Raw genomic sequence first — 19684 nt, 5'->3', positions numbered from 1 at the left:
ACGCGTTAAGGCTCGATTCCACCGGACGCGTTACGGCAACGTAACGGCAGCGGCACGTCTTGGCCGCGGTCACCGCAGCAGATAGGTTCCACTCTAATCAATGAGACCATTTCCACAGGGCGCGGCTGCGGAACGTCTCAGCAACGTCCCAGGAGCGGCTCGCCGTGCCGCAGCGCTATCATTCCGTAGCATTTCTATTTTTGCCGCAAGCCGTTGCTGAACCGCGTCAATTTCAACAGAGCAGATCGATCAGGGCAGGAAGTGAAAAAGTAAAAGCCATAGAGCATTCCGGTCAATTTTCAACATAAAACACAATAAATAAAACACCAACATAATTACGTCATGACCGGTGGCACCAGGTCAGCAGTCAATCAATCAAAGGGTCTCAAATCATCCTTTTTATAAGAACAATGTCAGAAAGGACTAGGGATGGGAATTGATAAGAATTTCACGATTCCGATTCTGATTCTGCTTATCGATCCGATTCCTTATCGATTCTCTTATCGATTCTCATTGGGTGAGAAAATAAGTATAAATGTGTTTGTTTGCATTACATCTCTTTAATATCTGATCAGAAGTGCTTCTAGTATTAGGAAATTGTACATTTTCAAATCAATTGGTCTAGACGAAAAAATATATCGCTTTTTAAGCCCAAATGCCATCATTATGTGCCATACAACTAAAAACACAGACTGAAAACAGCCAAGTAAGAGCTTGTGCCTTTTGGAATTCTAACAGTGCTCATTTGCATTCAACTTGTAACAAAATTAAACTGACATAAACAAAATGAAGCATTGATTAGACAGAGATTTATTAGATGGGCCTACCTAATAAACCGTTGGAACACACAAGACCGGAAACCATAGCAATGCCGGTAAACAAACCCCGAGAAGCCCAATCCCTATGAGAGCTCCCCACGCTACGGCCATCCGGAGGCGACAGAGCTGTTGGCCGTGATATTATATATACAATTATAATATAGTATATAATATATTATATACTATTATATATAGAGATCCGGGAGTCGCAAACTGCAACAATCACTTTCTCCTCCATTCCGCGGTTCACCCGGACTGCACTGCACTGAGTTTGACGGCTGAACGCTGATTGGCTGTTACGTTACACATGTCACTCAGTTATCACGCTGTTGAACGCTGATTGGCTGTCATCACGACAAAAACTTGTCGCCGGTTTTCTCCCGCGACAAACTCGCCCTTATACGCGTCTCTACGTTCACTTTGTATGGGATCTTGTCGCCCCGTCGCGTTTGGTTTGAACGCACAATGCGATTCTTCCTCGGCGGCGACATGTTTGCTGCGTTCTGAACCAAATCAAAGCAGCGTGTGTGTGACGTCACGACGCATTTGCCGCGACCGGAACCGATAAGCGGAATCGTTAAGCAGGCTTGCTAACGATTCCAAGGAATCGGTTGACTCGGAACCGGTTCTGAACAAGAACCGGTTCTCGATTCCCATCCCTAGAAAGGACAAAGCCTGGCATTTAATTGCAGTAGTTTTGGGAGTGGAAGGTGAGTACATTAGGTTTAGGATTATCGCGGGATCTCGTGATCTCGCGGGAATACGGCTGGCTCGCAAGGCAGCGTTGCGCTGCCGTAACGCGCCCGGTGGAAATGCAAGCAGGGCAAAGTCGCGGCCAAGACGTGCCGCAGCCGTAACGTTGCCGTAACGCGTCCGGTGGAATCCCCGGGTTACGGCAACGTAACGGCAGCGGCACGTCTTGGCCGCGGTCACCGCAGCAGATAGGTTCCACTCTAATCAATGAGACCATTTCCACAGGGCGCGGCTGCGGAACGTCTCAGCAACGTCCCAGGAGCGGCTCGCCGTGCCGCAGCGCTATCATTCCGTAGCATTTCTATTTTTGCCGCAAGCCGTTGCTGAACCGCGTCAATTTCAACAGAGCAGATCGATCAGGGCAGGAAGTGAAAAAGTAAAAGCCCTAGAGCATTCCGGTCAATTTTCAAAATAAAACACCATAAATAAAACACCAACATTATTACGGCATGACCGGTGGCACCAGGTCAGCAGTCAATCAATCAAAGGGCCTCAAATCATCCTTTTTATAAGAACAATGTCAGAAAGGACAAAGCCTGGCATTTAATTGCAGTAGTTTTGGGAGTGGAAGGTGAGTACATTAGGTTTAGGATTATCGCGGGATCTCGTGATCTCGTGGGAATACGGCTGGCTCGCAAGGCAGCGTTGCGCTGCCGTAACTCGCCCGGTGGAAATGCAAGCAGGGCAAAGTCGCGGCCAAGACGTGCCGCAGCCGTAACGTTGCCGTAACGCGTCCGGTGGAATCCCCGGGTAACACATGTCATTTCAGACTCTGCCACTCCCCCCTGCTCTGCATTACCTGCTGTTCCCATTCACCTGTCAGCCACCCTGATCTCTCCTAATTAACCAACCACCGTCACCTGTGCTCCCCCTATATCAGTCCTCTCCTCCCAAACATTCCCTGCCAGATTGTCTAGTGTGTAAACCTAGCTCTCCTGCGTCTTCTGATCCTGATCCTGAACCTGCCTGCCTGTGTATCGACCTGCCCTTTTGGACTTTGGACCTTCCTTTTGCCTGCTCCTACCGGATTGACCTGCCTGCTTGGACTTTGGACCTTCCCTGTTGCCTGCCCCTTGGAATAAACACTATTTCTTCACCTGAACTGTTTCCCGTGTCGTGCTATTGGGTTCTCGTCTGCCATTTGGTGAAACCTGACGGGGCCCTTCTCTTGTGGAAGGCATTTTCCCTCAAAACTAAATGAGGGTCAACATATGAGGGTTGTTGACATCTCTTTTTGGAGGTCGCTTTTTCTGTTTATAGTTATGTTACGTTATTTTTTCATATGTTTGTTTCATATGATGTTAAGTGCCTATGGTTATTGCACTGTTAGCCGGAGCGGGAGACACCACAATGTGAACAGACCAAAAACAGCCTATGAATACCAAACAAGAATGTATTAAACGTATGTCTCTAAATGATAAAGGCTTAAGAAACCCCCAAAAAATTATAGTTTAAATTAAAAAGGAGAGGACGCAGATTAACTTTCTGCAAGAAACCCACCTTTCACAAACAGTACATGAAAAGTTGAAAAGATTTGGATTTAAAAACACTTTCTATAGCTCCCATTCTTAAAACCGCAAAAGAGGTGTTGCAATACTAATTCCTAATGGCAGCAAATTTGAATGTCAAAAATAATTAAAAGATAAAGAGGGACGTTATATTATTGTAAAAGGAACAATTTACCAAGCTATGGTTACAATGGTGAACATATATATAAGCAGCAGGCAGGAATTACAGTCAATAAACTACGTGATCCTAATACCAACCAAATTAAATATGAACCAAAAGAAACTAAAAATATGTTCAGGGATTATATGTTTACGCCCAAACATCGACAACAAATCATAAGGATACCAAAAAATGTCTATACTCCTTGGATCTGCCCTCTATAGGTAAAGTGCAAAATGACCGCATAACAGCAAAGATATCTACAGATGAAATCCAAAAGGCAATAATAAAATTGAAAACAAACAAGACTCCCGGTAGTGACGGATTTCCATCTGAATGGTACAAAAAACTTGAAAAATAACTGTTGCCAGTATTACTTAGAGCCTTTAATTGGACCATTACCAAAGATAACCAGTGGCGTTTCTACATGTAAAAAACAGGTGGGGCGAGGCTAATATTTTTTATTCTTTTCAATGACGAACCAGTGTTCGCGACGTCACCCGTTTACTTTCACAGTCGTGGCGATCACACACACAAACACATATTTACAACAAGAACCACACAATCCCACTCGATAGCCTTCACCATCTTCATCATTTGTTTCCTCATTCCCTTCAGTCTCATCTTCTTGGTATTTTTGGGTATGTACATGTATTGTGAATGGGTTGCAGCAGCAGACCTCACCCCCTTCACACTTGCAGTAGTCAGTGCAACTGATACTACAGTTTCCTTTGCTGCAGGCCTTCAATGTGCTGCAGCTACAGCTGGTGACATCAAGCAGATTTATTGGAGCCACTGCCTGGATGGCAAGAGCGGGCATGACAGCCCCTTCTTTAGCAACCTCCAACCAAAACTTACTGATGTCTCTGGCCCCTGCAGGAGGCTCTCTCTGACCTGCAGCCTTCCACAACATGACCTGAAGATGAGCACGCAGTATGTGCAGCATCAGGTTGGCATCAGTTGGAGGAAGCTTCTTAAGTTTGGGAGGCTTTTTGCTGCGACTGTAGATCTGGTAGTGAGTGTTATTCATCGACTTGGCCTGCTTCTGCCCATACAGTGCGATAAAGAACTCGGTCCCAGTATCTTTTAGGTCACGATGAGTGGCATCAGGTTCCCCAAGCGATGTATTGAGACCAGGAATGTTTTTTCCTAGGAGTACTTTCAGCACAGATGTCTTGCCCTTCCCACAGGGATAGGAAGCAGTGTCACATCCCGACAGCGCATGCATCCCCAGGAGACCTTGACATCTGTCACCCAATCCTCTGATGGTGGCATTTATATCCAGGATGGTGCCATTCCACTTCTCCATCTGCACTGTTGATTGAACATTGGCCTTCCATGCCCAGTACACCAACAGAACAAATACGTCAGTGTCATCATTTAGGATACGTATTGTCAGAGCCCCTGCTTCAGCTGCTTGCAGCATGTAGCTAATGCGGTTGATGTCAGCCTCCTCATGCTTCACAATGCAGTGTGTGGTTCACAAATAAAATGTTAGTAGTGGTGAGGTCAAATGTGCACCGAAGGCGCGATAACTGTGTCTTAGTTGATGTGCTCTTCATCACAGCTTCTCGACAAGGAAGGGGTGTGTTGACTGTCAGCTTATAATCAATTGCACCAATTCCTCCTCGCCTTCTCCTCTCATGATCCTTAGCAGTGGGTTCATTGTACCGGTCAAAGATGACGAGGGTCTCATTAACTCCAACTGCAGTATAGGCATTGGAGAGTATTGATGCTTGAGGTAATGTCCTTAATCGTACCTGCCACTGGCCAGACAATGTGATAGAGCAACTGACTTCCATCAACTAGAACAACATTGGGAAGTGGAGCATTTTCATCAGGTACTCCCAATCTTTTGACAAGGACAGACTTGTCACCCTTCCTCAGGCAACCAAATTCATCAATGAGTGATGGTGGAACTGGACTGTGCTCATGATCAAAAACATATTTCAACTCTATGCCATGCTGCTGCCCCACGACTAAGAGTCGAGCAAAGAGGGCCTCCATGTATGTAATGTAGGTCTGCTCACCAAACTGGTCAGCAGGTACAGCAGTTCCACCATCAGAATGGCGACAGACGTGAGCCCCTGCTAAGAGGTTATCCTTGGCATCATGTGGAAGGTTCTTCGCCATCCTTAGGTACCAAGTGATATACCACCCATAATTATGGTGCCCAGCAGCAAAGAAGTACGGGATCATCTGCCCGAGACAGTGCTGCTGTAGGAAGAAGTCTCCCTGTCTCTCTGCACGAAGGAAATTAAGTGCGATGGAGGTGGGACGAATCAGGCAGTCCACCCAAAGCCTGCCTGTGGGGTGATCACGTGCCTTGTCCAGATATTCTGTGATAGCAGCATCAGTCTCTGGTCCATCTTGCAGAAGATCTTGCAGGAGTACAGCCATAAGCATCCGATATGCACGCTAGGGGTGGGAATCTCTTGGCACATTACGATTCGATTCCGATTATGAGGTCAACGATTCGATTCTGATGCGATTATCGATGCATCTCGATGAAACAATTTTTTTTATGTACATTTCCATGCGTGATTTTCAAAAATATATACATCTGGGTTTGCTACTCAGAGTTTGCTAATCACTTCCTACTTTTGTGATGATCATTAAAGACAACAGATGAATTAACTTATCTAATATTTCATAAGAGAGAAAGCTTTTGTCGTAAATATGACTTTCTATGAACAATGCAATAATCAATGCAGCTTGCATTATAACACAATATGGAAGCATGCAAAAAATAGGGTTCCGTTTTATTTTATTTCTAATCTTTCTTTTCTATGTCATTAAAGGAAAAGCTGCTCTTGAATTAGAAGGAGTTTTTGTGTCTGGCTGTGAGTTTGCGCGCATGCTATGCGTAGGCTGAATCGCAATCGTGTCAAGACAAATCAGATTGGCCAATACAGACTGAAGATAAATTCAATAATTTAAAAATTACAAAAATTACCCCTCTCTGGTGCAGCAGGCAAAAAAATAAATAAAATCTGATCATTAATTTATCTGCATCGAAGAATCGATTATTTTCCCCACCCCTAATGCACGCAGTGCATTTGTCCAGGATTTTCCATTGAGAATGTTGGCGATGCCACCAAATGCCACGGCAAGCAGTTGTTCCATGCCAGAACCCTTCATCAAGAATCCAATGCAGCCAAGGAATCACATCAGAGTGTGCATCATTCCGTTCATATTAAAAGATCCAGTAAACTCCTTTATGAAACTTATTCAAATTTTAGAACATTCGGGTGTACTCGGGTTACAAAATAAACATATCTAAAACTCAAAATGTATGTTTTACTGCTCTCCAAATGAAGAACTTGAAGAATTAAAATTAAATTGGAAAGCTAAATCAATTCAGCCTTACCGACAGGATGAATGCAGTGAAAATGACAACCCCCCCTTGCAAAAAAAGACAAGGGGGGGGGGGGGTTGGCACTTCCTAACTTCAGGGAGGACTTTATCGCAGCACAATTTCGGCCGCTTATTTACTGACGTAATGTTGATTATGTAGCTTGTTGCAAAGATATTGAAATGCCTACATCTGGGCCCCTGGTTTAGCCACACATAGGGCAAAGAGAAATTCCCGCCCATACTAAAGAAGAGGAGGAATTAGACCCAATAACAACTTTTACCTTAAATACATGGGTTATCAAACCACTTTTATCAAACTACTTAAAGTGGGAAGGGAACTTGGTCTATTAAAATGGGTAGCTTTTGATAAAGAATTCACACCGGGAACTTCTGATACAAGATTCAAACAGTGGACTGAGATGGGTATAACCGTGATGTGCAAGGTTATCCAAAAGGGTGAAATGAGAAACTTTCAAGATTTAAAAGAGACTTATGGCCTAAAAAATCAGGACTTATTCAGATTCTTACAAATGAGGGATTACTATATAAAAATAATTAAGAAGCATGCTGATGAGATACATCCTATGGTAAAAGTGGTTGTTCAATCCTACAATGGTGTCACTCCCAGAGCTGTGTCAACTCTTTATTCTTGTTTGATGGAAGCTAAGAAAGATTCAACATTATATGTCAAAGCTAAATGGGGAAAAGAACTGAGTGAAGAGATCCCGGACACCATGTGGAATGATATGTGGAAAATACACCAGACAACTACACAGTCACATGGATGGGGAGAATTCACTCGGAAAAAACAAATTTGTTTCTTTATTACGCCCAAGATTACTAGCAAACAAATGAATTCACAACAACCGTGCTGGAGACTGTGCAACTTTATGGATCCTAACCATACACATGTGTTTTGTAGCTGCAGTAAAATTCAACCATTCTGGGAACATATCCATGTCGTGCTGTGCGAGGTTCTAGGATACAAAATCCCCCGAACTTGTCTTGTCCTATACCTGGGACATATGGAAGGAACTGTGCACAAAGGTGACGAATATTTGATTAAGATTCTTCTTGCTGCAGAAAAAAAAGGTAATCACTAAGAACTGGCTCCAGTCGGTTGCACCTGACTGCAGACAATGGCTCAACATTATCGGTGACATTCAAACAAGAGACTCACATATAGACTAAAAACTAAGGAAGACTCATTTTCTAAAGGCTGGGATAAATGGTTAATGTACATTTAAAAAAATAAAGACATGTAAAATATTGTTTGTATGTACTGTGGATTGTCCCCATACAGGCACTGTTCCCCTTTAATTTCCCCACTTTATATCTTTCTCTCTAACTTTCTTTCTCTTTGACTATACTCTTCAAAAATAAAATAAAAAAAGGGTTATGATACACCCAATGATTCAAACTATTTCAGTTTTTTTCTTAATCTTACAATAGGTCAGGACAGTATGACTGTTACGTCCCCCTGGTAACTCATACCATGGCGGCGCTGTTTTCCCACTTGGGCCATTTGGCTCTTCCCTTTTATGCAGGAGGTGCGCCTGATTTGCCTGATTGGCCTATAAAGGAGGAAGACATCCAGCCTTTCGGTCTCTCGCTGCCTGGGTGAGAGCAGCTGCTGTTGCCAAACCCTCTTCTTTATTTTGGTTTTGTTGCACATTCTCACTACACCAGTCCATAACACACTACATATAGTTAAGCTGCCATCTACACTGATACTTAATTTCCTTGTTAGGGCTTATATTCTGAATAAATGTACAGAAACTTGTTCACTGCGTGTCTCCCTATTTGTTATGTCATGCTTGAGCCATGCGGTCATAACAAATTGGGGGCTGGTCTGGGATAGGACTTGGTAAGGTTTTTTTCATATTACACCAAAGCCCGTATAGTTAGTTTGAGAGTGATATTGTTGGGAGACTCGCAGTGTTTGAGTAGTTGGTTAATTGTTTTGCTTGGTTGCATATTTGGTTAATTGGTAGTTTTGATCTTTTGTTTGTTTGAATATGGGTTATTGAGTTGGCCTGTTTGTTTGCATTACTATTGATTTAACTAATTGATTTGTTTGGCTTGCGGATTGCAAAAAGGGAGAGCTTGTGGGAAGGATTGGTGGGAGTTTTCCTTCCTTTCTGGTGACCTGGTTACTGGTTATGATCCTCGGCTGGTCGGTGAGTGGCATGGGATTGTTTTGTTAAACGTCACTGAAGCGAGTTGGTTAGATACGAGCTAAGTGAACCCCCGTGTAGGAGTAGAGCGCTTAACGCTGTTTTTGTTTTGTTTGTTATTAGGTGTGTAAAACGCGCTGGGGTTGCTAGTAGGGGTGTAACGGTACACAAAAATCTCGGTTCGGTACGTACCTCGGTTTTGAGGTCACGGTTCGGTTCATTTTCGGTACAGTAAGAAATCTAAATGCTAAATAATAGAAATGTGCTTCATAACATGTGCTTCAAGTTGTTCATAACACACTTTTGTGCTTTTTACAATAGGAACATTAGACAATACAAAAATATAATTCTGCTCAAAAATATAAAGATTCTGAAATGTAGAAATAAAAATAAATAACATTGGCTCAGACTGTTTTTTTTTTTAAATATATTATCTAATGTGCAACAATGAACAATTGCAACACTAAACAGTTTCAATTTGTTGCTCAGATTAAATAACATGAATAAGGCTCAGACTGTTTCTTTAAAAACAAATCTTTTCTCAATCCAATGTGCAACAATGAACAATTGCAACACTAAACAGTTTCCAGTTGTTGCTCAAATTATTTTTTACTCCCCCCAATCTTTAGCCCTGATGACTTTCTATCAGTTTTTTGCCAGAAAAATCTCCTTATCCACATTATCTGCAGGATAATGATACCCAAAATTTGAGTGTACATACGATGTACCCTACATGTTGCTCCCGTATACCACAATGCAATGCAGTCGTGTTTTTCCGGAGGAGAAGAAGCTGAATAACCGAAAACGAATAAATGTAATGATGGAGTCTCCGGCTTTCGTTTAGAAATGTCAACAATTTATTTGGGATTTAACATAGAATATTTAACATTTAAAATTAATTAAAAAAAAACTTGAACAAGGAAATGTAAGATTCAACATCAATACAACATCCAGCTTTCCTCGTGAGTGCCCGGTTTGATTACATGACGTGGGCGCATCTGTCTGCGTCACACAAATACCCGGCGCAATACTGACGCAAATGACGTTTAGAAATGTTCAGCGTAGTATCCGAATTCTCGTTTGTTCGTTCCCTAAATAGTGCACTATATCATGAACACTACATAGGGAATAGTGAGTGAGTGAATAGGGAACGATTTCAAACACAGCTACGGTGTGCGCAACTGTGCATGTGCGGCCGCAGCATGTTCCACACATGCGGTCCTCTACTTAATATGTCCGTATTGAAACTCTTTCGGTACGCCTCTGCACCGAACCGAGCACCCCGTACCGAAACGGTTCAATACAAATACATGTACCGTTACACCCCGAGTTGCTAGCAATCAAATTGCATGAGGGCACACCGAAGACTAGTTGGTAGCTAGATAGGGACTTCTACTTCCAGTTAGATACGGTGCAGCTCTGATAGTTATCCCTCACTGTTCTGAGTCGAGGCATTATAGCTGATAATAGGTTATTGGTTACTGTTATTGGATGTTATTGTCAGTATAGGCCTCTAAATGATTATTTTGATTGCTTTGAAGTTTGTGGCCTGTCAAGTGGTGGTTATTGGTACTATTGATCAAGCATTTGTGGACCGTTGATGTGTTTGGCTTACAGTAGAGAATGGTATGGAAAAGAGTTGGTTGGTTGGTATGGAAAAGAGTTGGTTGGTTGGTAGGGAAAAGAGTTGGTTGGTTGGTATGGAAAAGTGATGGTTGGTTGGTATGGAAAAGAGATGGTTGGTTGGTATGGAAAAGAGATGGTTGGTTGGTAGGGAAAAGAGATGGTTGGTTGGTATGGAAAAGAGATGGTTGGTTGGTATGTATGGGAAAGAGTTGGTATGTATGGGAAAGAGTTGGTATGTATGGTGATGAGTTTTGTTAGATTTCAGCTTATTTCTAAACTGTTCAGACAGACTCTGCGTTGTGTATTTTTCGTCGTGGTAGTAATTCTTGAAGTCGAAATCAAAGCAACTTGACAGGTTGGATCAGAGGGTTGAATAGATGGTTTATTCCAGGATGTAATACAGCGAGATACAGACTTAGGTTGAATAATCTATAGTGGACCCATTGAGGAGCCGTTTGATGACTTGTTCCTTGGCTGTCGAACCCTCTTCTCGTCGAACCAAAGGGTTGGGGCGAGTATTATACAAAAAGGGGATATATGAATAACACGAAAACAGACGCACTCTCAGCATTGATAAGGTATCTGGCCCTGGCTATGTCCCGGAGGACCAGGTCGGTTCAACCTTGTTGAGACATAACAATGGCAGAATGTTGAGGAACACCTTGTATCAGTAAGAGAGGCCCTGGCCTGTCCCTAGACTAGAAATGTGAACAACAGAGAGACACTAAAATACACCAACATTCTACAGTATGGAAAAGTGATGGTTGGTTGGTATGGAAAAGAGTTGGTTGGTTGGTATGGAAAAGAGATGGTTGGTTGGTATGGAAAAGAGATGGTTGGTTGGTATGGAAAAGAGATGGTTGGTTGGTAGGGAAAAGAGATAGTTGGTTGGTAGGGAAAAGAGATGGTTGGTTGGTATGGAAAAGAGATGGTTGGTTGGTATGTATGGGAAAGAGTTGGTATGTATGGGAAAGAGTTGGTATGTATGGTGATGAGTTGGTATGTATGGTGATGAGTTTTAACTAGGTATTTTGATTTAAAATATTTATATTTTAAAATCTACAAGCACATTGGTAGCCACCAGCTACTATTGCTTGCTAAGAGACTTGGATGATGTAGGTGTTGTTCTTGCAGCCATTTAGTCTGGATATTCGCCATATAAAAGGCTCTGAGGATATAATGGCTGACGCTTCATCTTGCGCGTCTTACTTCAGTTTTACTGTACATGCTTATATATGTTTCCTGTCTGTCTTAGTTGTTTGTCCTGATCTCTCTTAAATGCTTCTAGGTACCAAGTTGCTGAGGGGTTGAGATGAGGAACATGAGGGATTGGTATAGGGCTTGTACACAACAGATGCCACATATATTGAGCCTCTGTTTTAAGGGGGAGGGTGTTACGTCCCCCTGGTACCTCATACCATGTGTGGCGGTCCCCCACCACACCCTGTGGGGTGGGGGATGCAGCAGGTGCACCTGATTGGCCTATAAGAGGAAGACATCCAGCCTTTCGGTCTCTCGCTGCCTGGGTGAGCAGCTGCTGTTGCCAAACCCTCTTCTTCTTTATTTTAGTTTTGTTGCACATTCTCACTACACCAGTCCATAACACACTACTATTTGTTATGTCATGCTTGAGCCATGCGGTCATAACAATGACAAAAATACAACTCATACAAAAATGTACCTTCATTCCTTGATAACAAATGTTTCTCAATAAATGTAGCAGCACTTGTTCTGGACTTGAATCTGATTTTATTTATAAGAAGGGGTAAACATTGCCACCTAGAGGCAAACTGCTAAATACTTAACTAAACATAACCTGTGTGTGTGTCCTGGACCACACGGCCACCCCGGGCTCTAGACCTGTACCCGTGAGAAGAAGAGGAGAGCAGGCTCGTCTCCCGAGTTCTCAAGGCTGTAGGCTTGTCCTGTACACAACAAAACAACACGTCAACACAAGACAGCAGAGAAACATCATCACAACACAACTGAACAACATCAACACATCAAGACCAGTGTTTCCGCTAGGATGGAGTTGCAGCAGCAACTCCATTTTCCCGCTCGCAAATTCTTTGGTGCGCTCACAAAGCGCACCCTGCCGGGAGGTGTCTATGCATCTGCCGGCACCAGAAGGGCTCTTGAGGCCAAGTACTTACAAGACATTTATGCACACTAATGAGCAGGAGAAATATGCAGAGATTGAACAAGTATAATCTTTAAAACAATTTAAATTTATTTAACAAATATATTATATCAACAACCACCCTATACAGTAAAACCCCAACAATCAAACGTCTGTGCCACAAACCCATGCATCTTCCAACTCTCTCCACTCTCCCCATAACAAAGGTTGTATAGTAGGACCATAAAGAGGCCATGCCCATATCGAACAAGTTTTGGGTCTCGAGTCAATGGCGACACTATTGAAATTGTTGCTAAAGAAAAATGTTTGACATTTCTTTAAAAATAAATTCCTTAAAAATAAGTTGAGATATATTTTTCAAAACTAAAGGTTGCAGTAAGACCACAAAGAGCCCATGCCTACATTGAAAACGTTTTTGGGCTCTAGAGTCAATAATGGCAACGCTATTGAAATTGTTCCTAAATAAAAAAAACTCATAAGAAAATATATATTTTATAAAACTAAAGGTTGTAGGAACATAAAGAGGCCATCCCTCTATGGAACGAGTTCGGGGCTCTAGCGTCAATAATGGCGACGCTATTGAATATTCAGTTTTGCTATTTGCAGACGGTCCCTAAGCTCTTGTCTGAAAGCCGACAGCTCATAGAGCCAATGCAATTCACTGATCGCTAAAGACGCCTCGTTTGGATAAAAACAAGATTGTAACTGGTTCTCTAGGTTACTACATTTAGCTAGAGGTGTCAATTGTTTCGCAACGATGTTTCACTGATCTATTGAACCGCAAACTCAGAATCTGCCAATTTATTTCCAACCTTACAGATGTTCCTCTCCGTTTATATGCTTTAATCACAGGTGTGTGAATTGACCTGGATATGAAGCGTCTGTAGCGCATAATAATATTTGTTTCTGAAGAGAAGACGGAGCTCTCCTCTCTTCTCCATTCATATGCTTTACTACCAAGTGTGAGTTGACCTGGATATGAAGTGTCCGAAGCGCAAAATAATATAACATTTGTTTTTTAAAGAGATAAGACGGAGCTCTCCTCTCCGTTTATATGCTTTACTCACTAGTGTGTGAATTGACCTGGATATGAAGCGTCCATAGCGCAAAATAATATAACATTTGTTTTTTAAAGAGATAAGTTGAAGCTCTCCTCTCCGCTCAGTAGTTGCGGCATGTAGGCGGCCTATATTCACTTAGCAAGTGCATATTAGGGGAAACACTGGACCAACATCGACACAGCAAAACAAACGAACAACACAAAAAGACAACAGACCTAGGGGGTATTCCATCAAAGTCGCTAACGAAAGCAGCGCTTAGTTGATTAAGCCCGGTTAGAACCAACGCCAACTTCCACTTGAGGCTAAATCTGTTCCATCAACCCAGTTCAGCTTGCTCAGGTTAGTTCAAGCCAGGCTTACGTTATCGTGGATTACGCTCGCTCACGAGATATGTAACCAGCCAAGAACCGTGAATGTCGAATCATGGATCATGCTGCAATTTCCCATGCAGCAGTGTCTTTGTCATTGTGGCAAAGGCTTATCAGTAACATTAATATTAACATTAACTTTAGCATGGGTTTTTGCAAGTTATATTTGGGTTCTAGGGATATTGTAAGACATATTTATTATATAAAAAGTCAATTGTTGGGCCTAATTTCTCTGATATAAAGAAAATTACAAAACACCGCTCAAGTAAGCCAGGCAGTGGTTCTCAACCTTTTTTGAGCAAATGCCCCCCTGACCTTACCCTGATCCTCTGGCGCCCCACCCCCCCTCCAATAAAAAAATAAAAAATAAACTAACAACCCCACTCACACTCGTGTTATATTGCTTAAAGTTGTCAGTGCATCGTTTTTCATTGATCACTAATAGCAGTGAATGCCCTCTGAGTCGGTTTTGGTGCAAAAATTATTAATGAATGTTCATGACATGCAATTAAACTTTGAGAGAGAGAGAGAGAGAGAGAGAGAGAGAGAGAGAGAGAGAGAGAGAGAGAGAGAGAGAGAGAGAGAGAGAGAGAGAGAGAGAGAGAGAGAGAGAGAGAGAGAGAGAGAGAGAGAGAGATGGTTGGACTCCCGCAATGCCACTCCACAAAAACAGATCGCACGCAGAGGCCTAATAAGGCCTATATATTTTGTATTTGAAATGCAACAGCCTTTTCGTGGAGACTACGCTCAGAGCAGCTGGAACTGAACAAGAGGAAGAAAAACGGGCTATGAAACTAAATTTGATATTTTTTCTTGCTATCGGCCATGTTTGTGTTGTGTTGGTTATTGACCTGTTAACCCTCAAACTTGGGTTATGTTTATCAGCGTTACTATAGAGATCATGACGATACCTCGCTGTATTATCAATGTTCCACTGCGCATAGACAGTAAAAAGTAGCTGAGACGGTAGCGGGGTTAGAAACCAATAAATGAAAATAGGCTATTTATTTCAGGTAGCCTATTTCACCAAAAAAAAAAAAAAAAAAAAAAAAGTTTCAAACCCCCCCCGAAAATTGGAATCACGTTCCCAGCACCCCCCTAGGTTGTGCGAACGCCCCCATGGGAGCGGTACCGCCCCCGTTGAGAAACCATGATTTAAGGCAAGCCCACACCGGACCGAAAATCAGCGTTGGTGAGAAAATCGGCGTCGGTGACATGAGTCTATTTGGTGTGGTCGCTCAAATCGGCCACGTCGGCTTTCATTTCAGCCGATTCAACATGTGTAATCGGCCATTCTAGTCGGTCATTCTTTTACCATTCTGATTGGTGGAGGGCTAGCAGCTTGACTAGCAAATCAGTGAAGCCCGGAAGTGAGGATGGTAAACATACCAGATAAAAAGTGTAATCGAAGAAGATGTCGACACACTCTCTCAACGCATTGTTTGGCATCGTTTTATTGTTGACCTTGGATTGAATAATGTGGATCGAAGAGCTCGAGAAACAATTCATCGCCATGGTGGAGGATAGACCGTCGCTGTGCTCTGTGTTTTGGTCTAGAGAGGACCTGCTATTTCCGGTTTTCGTGTTTTTTGGCCCACAATACAGATTATCGCCGCCTGTTTTGGAGATATTACATCTTGCGCAACCGCGGAACGTACGGTTTCGGCTGTAATCCCGTAGGTGTGTGCCGCCCATGTCGGTGTTCGAGTCGGCCAGATTAAATAGCCCGACTTCATTTACCGACGCGATTTGGGCAGTTGGTCCGGTGTGTGGTTGCCTTTAGTCCGACAAATTGCCATTGTTACTTAGCGGAGATTCCCTTAAGTCACGTTGATGGATCAGGTCAGCCTGAGCCTCTCCGAACCTCTGCCAGACCATTCTATATTGCAAACAAAAATTTATAATGCAATATATCGCAATTTCATATTGCAAAATATTGCAATCTATTTTATAATTTTGTTTTGCTTGCACAAGTACAGGGAGAACACTGGATGGAATACGGCCTCACTGGAAAGCGGTGATAGGAAAAACTTGTGTGTGGTGGGCTGCCAAAGTCCAGTTTATCCACACTGATGGCTGGAGCTGCAACCAGGAGGTGATCATGCAGGAGACAAGACACTTACCACATGGGACCACGAAGGATTGGCCGCCCTTGTAGCGGAAGTCCACCGCGTTCAGGGTCAGAAGCACGTGGCTGGTCGACACGTAGAAGACCTGGAAAACACACAACAGAAATGTTGACAAGGGGCCAGAATTCAGATCAACAACCGAAATGCAAACAAAGAGTTATAATTTGAACGGTAATTAATGTTCTCCACTGAGGCCATTTTAAAACTTCTGCTACGGACCGTAATGTTATGCTGATTCTGCCACTGAGGAATTTCAACAGCAGCTGCAATCCAAGCATAAAAACCAGGGGGTTCCTGACCAAAGAATCCTGAAAACAACTATAAAGAGATGTCAGCGGACCAAACCAACTACAAAGAGAGGTCTGTAGACCAAACCAACTTTAAAGAGGTCTGCACACCATCATCAGCTACAAAGAGAGGTCAAACCAACTACAGAGAGGTCCTTAGACCAAACCAACTACAGAGAGGTCTGTAGACCAAACCAACTACAGAGAGGTCTGTAGACCAAACCAACTACAGAGAGGTCTGCAAGCCACACCAACTACAAAGAGGTCTGCAGACGAAACCAACTACAGAGCGGTCTGTAGACCAAACCAACTACAGAGAGGTCTGCAGACCACACCAACTACAGAGCGGTTTGCAGACCAAACCAACTACAAAGAGAGGTCTGCAGAACAAACCAACTTCGAAGAGGTCTGCACGCCATCATCAACTACAAAGAGAAGTCTGCAGACCAAACCAACTACAGAGAGGTCTGTAGACCAAACCAACTACAGAGGTCTGTAGACCAAACCAACTACAGAGAGGTCTGCAAACCAAACCAACTACAGAGAGGTCTGCAAACCAAACCAACTACAAAGCGGTTTGCAGACCAAACCAACTACAGAGAGGTCTGCAGACCAAACCAACTACAGAGAGGTCTGTAGACCAAACCAACTACAGAGAGGTCTGCAGACCACACCAACTACAAAGCAGTTTGCAGACCAAACCAACTACAAAGAGAGGTCTGCAGACCAAACCAACTTCGAAGAGGTCTGCACGCCATCATCAACTACAAAGAGAGGTCTGTAGACCAAACCAACTACAGAGAGGTCTGTAGACCAAACCAACTACAAAGAGGTCTGCAGACCAAACCAAATACAGAGAGCTCTTCAAACCAAACCAACTACAAAGAGGTCTGCAGACCAAACCAACTACACAGAGGTCTGCAGACCAAACCAACTACAGAGGTCTGTAGACCAAACCAACTACAGAGAGGTCTGCAAACCAAACTAAATACAGAGAAGTCTGCAAACCAAACCAACTACAAAGTGGTCTGAAAACCAAACCAACTACAAAGAGGTCTGCAAACCAACTACAAAGCGGTTTGCAGACCAAACCAACTACTAAGAGAGGTCTGCAGACCAAACCAACTACAAAGAGGTCTGCAGACGAAACCAACTACAGAGAGGTCTGTAGACCAAACCAACTAGAGAGGTCTGCAAACCAAACCAACTACAGAGAGGTCTGTAGACCAAACCAACTACTAAGAGAGGTCTGCAGACCAAAACCAACTAGAGAGGTCTGCAGACCAAACCAACTACAGAGAGGTCTGCAGACCAAAGAAACTAGAGAGGTCTGTAGACAAACCATCTCCAAAGAGGTTTGTAGACCAAACCAACTCTAAAGAGGTCTGCAGACCAAACCAAAAGCAAAGTGGTCTGTAGACCAAACAACTACAAAGAGGTCTGCATTTGTGTACCACCTAGTGATCTTGGCCCCCATGGCATTCCATCCAGAGGCTTAAACAGCCTGGCTACCCAGCTGGCTCCTGTCTCCTGAGACATTTTTATTACATCACTGACCCAGATGACTGGACCTCCTGCAATGATCCCTCTGAATTTGCCTTAAAGGCGGGAGGTGTCATGGTGTATGGTAAACTACCTATCCCTGAACGTCAGCACGTCAAAAGAGATGATGGGTTATATCAATAAAGGAACAAGGAGTCACTCCCTGATCTCAATTCATGGTAGAGGACCTCAGCTGCTTCAGTTTCCTATGGATGCAGCTCTCAGGCGACCTACCCTGGAACCACAATACAGAGGCCTCCTGAAGAAAAGAACGCCACTGCTCTCTAAGGGCTTAGGAAGATGGGGCTTGAGCACACTAACACTTAGGAACTCATACCGCAGCATCATTGCATGCGTACTGACCGGAGTCATCCAAGTCTGGGGCGGCAACAGAACAGCCCAGGACAGGGAGGCAATCCAGAGGGTTATCCTTTACCTCTCCCATGGCCACATGGGAGAGGCAAACAAACCACCCCAGCGGCATCTCGCCTTCCCAGTTTCTAGGACAGTTTCTTCCCCAGGTGCAGCAGTCTTCTGCAGAAGCTCACCTGCCCCATTGTTAGACTAGTTTCCCCATACCCTTGCATATCCACTCCACCCCTTCAACAACTTTACTCTGCCATGCCCACTTACTAAGACTGTCAATAGGACAGTAGCACAGACAATGACTATTCTCTGCCACGCCCACTTACTAAGGCCCAATCCCAATTCACCCCTTGGCCCTACCCCACACTTTTGAGTGAGCCCTCGCTTTTGAATGGGAATTCTTCCCCTACGAAATGCAACAACCCTTCAAGACCCAGTTACGTCAGTAGTCGTCTATGAAGTTATCGTAAATACACGCAATGAGTTTGTGGCGGTTGTTTTGAGTTTCACAATACCGGCTTCATTAACAAAGAAGCCGGTCTTTGTATTAAAACTTATTTTGGCAGTTGCGAATCTGAGAAATGTGAAGAAAAATTGGGAAAAAATCCTGTTCTCGGATTCAATATAACAGGTGGTCCTACTGGAGTTGACAGTTCCCTGGGAGGATCGCATGGAAGAAGCCAATGAGTAAGCATGCCAGGTATGCCAACTTAGTGGAGGTGTGCCGCCACCGGGGGTGGCGTGCCCGGTGTGTGCCATTAGAGGTGGGCTGTAGAGGAATCGCAGCGCGATCTCGCTGCAAAGCAAACAGCCTGCTTGGAATCACAGGTGCACGCAAGAGAAAGGCCTCGAAGAACACCACAGAGACAGCGGAGAAGGCCTTTAGATTGCTGTGGATCAAGAGGGGCGATCTGTGGGTACAAGCTTCTAAGACACAACCTGAGGCCCGCAAACGGGTTTAATCCGGCCCGCGAGATGATTTTGTGAAGTACAGTATTGTTAAAAAAAAAAAAAAAAAAAAAAAATGTTTTTTATAAAAATCCTTCCTAGCATTACATGGATTGCATTGACTGGCACTGATTAATTTGTTGTACATTGAACTACTGGACAATTGTGTGTAACTGGAAGTCGCTTTGGAATGTAACGTAAAATGATCTGCTATTTTTCAATGAAGGAAACTGCTGTTCTTAATGTGTCCACTAGAAGTCGCAATAGCAATTATGTTAAGCAAGCAAACTTTATACCGGGGCTGAGCAGGGAGCAAGTATAAACAGGTAGTGCAGCTAGCCCGGAGCTACCTTGTCGTTTTGCCTTATACTTTCAACATTATGCGCTTTGGCACTCTCATTGCCCCAAAATGTCTCTGTCAAAAAGACGAAAAGTGGACACAGA

The 19684-nt window shown here is 43.5% G+C and overlaps 1 protein-coding gene and 1 long non-coding RNA gene across 7 annotated transcripts in view; one reads left to right on the top strand and one right to left on the bottom strand.

The window, feature by feature from the left end:
- Positions 1-9807: 9807 nt before the first annotated feature.
- On the top strand, positions 9808-12197 carry LOC132452094 (uncharacterized). Its single transcript, XR_009524236.1, has 2 exons — positions 9808-10313; positions 11466-12197. It is a non-coding gene; the product is annotated as an uncharacterized LOC132452094 (long non-coding RNA).
- Positions 11192-19684, bottom strand: part of si:ch211-161h7.4 (zinc finger CCCH domain-containing protein 18) — a 71123-nt gene continuing 62630 nt past the window's right edge. For 4 of the 6 annotated variants that reach the window (XM_060044447.1, XM_060044448.1, XM_060044444.1 and 1 more), the window contains 2 exons: positions 16092-16182; positions 12126-12324 (listed from right to left, as the gene is read on the bottom strand). In XM_060044447.1, the coding sequence (XP_059900430.1) occupies positions 12254-12324; positions 16092-16182 (162 nt within the window). In that variant the 3' untranslated portion in view covers positions 12126-12253. Of the gene's footprint in view, positions 12325-16091; positions 16183-19684 lie in introns of all 6 variants that reach the window. The other 2 variants (XM_060044443.1, XM_060044446.1) reach the window with 1 other exon arrangement.

This window comes from Gadus macrocephalus, chromosome 23 (genome assembly GCF_031168955.1).
Source record: "Gadus macrocephalus chromosome 23, ASM3116895v1".
NCBI classification, from domain to species: Eukaryota; Metazoa; Chordata; class Actinopteri; order Gadiformes; family Gadidae; genus Gadus; species Gadus macrocephalus.
This window is presented reverse-complemented; position numbering and strand designations above follow the sequence as displayed.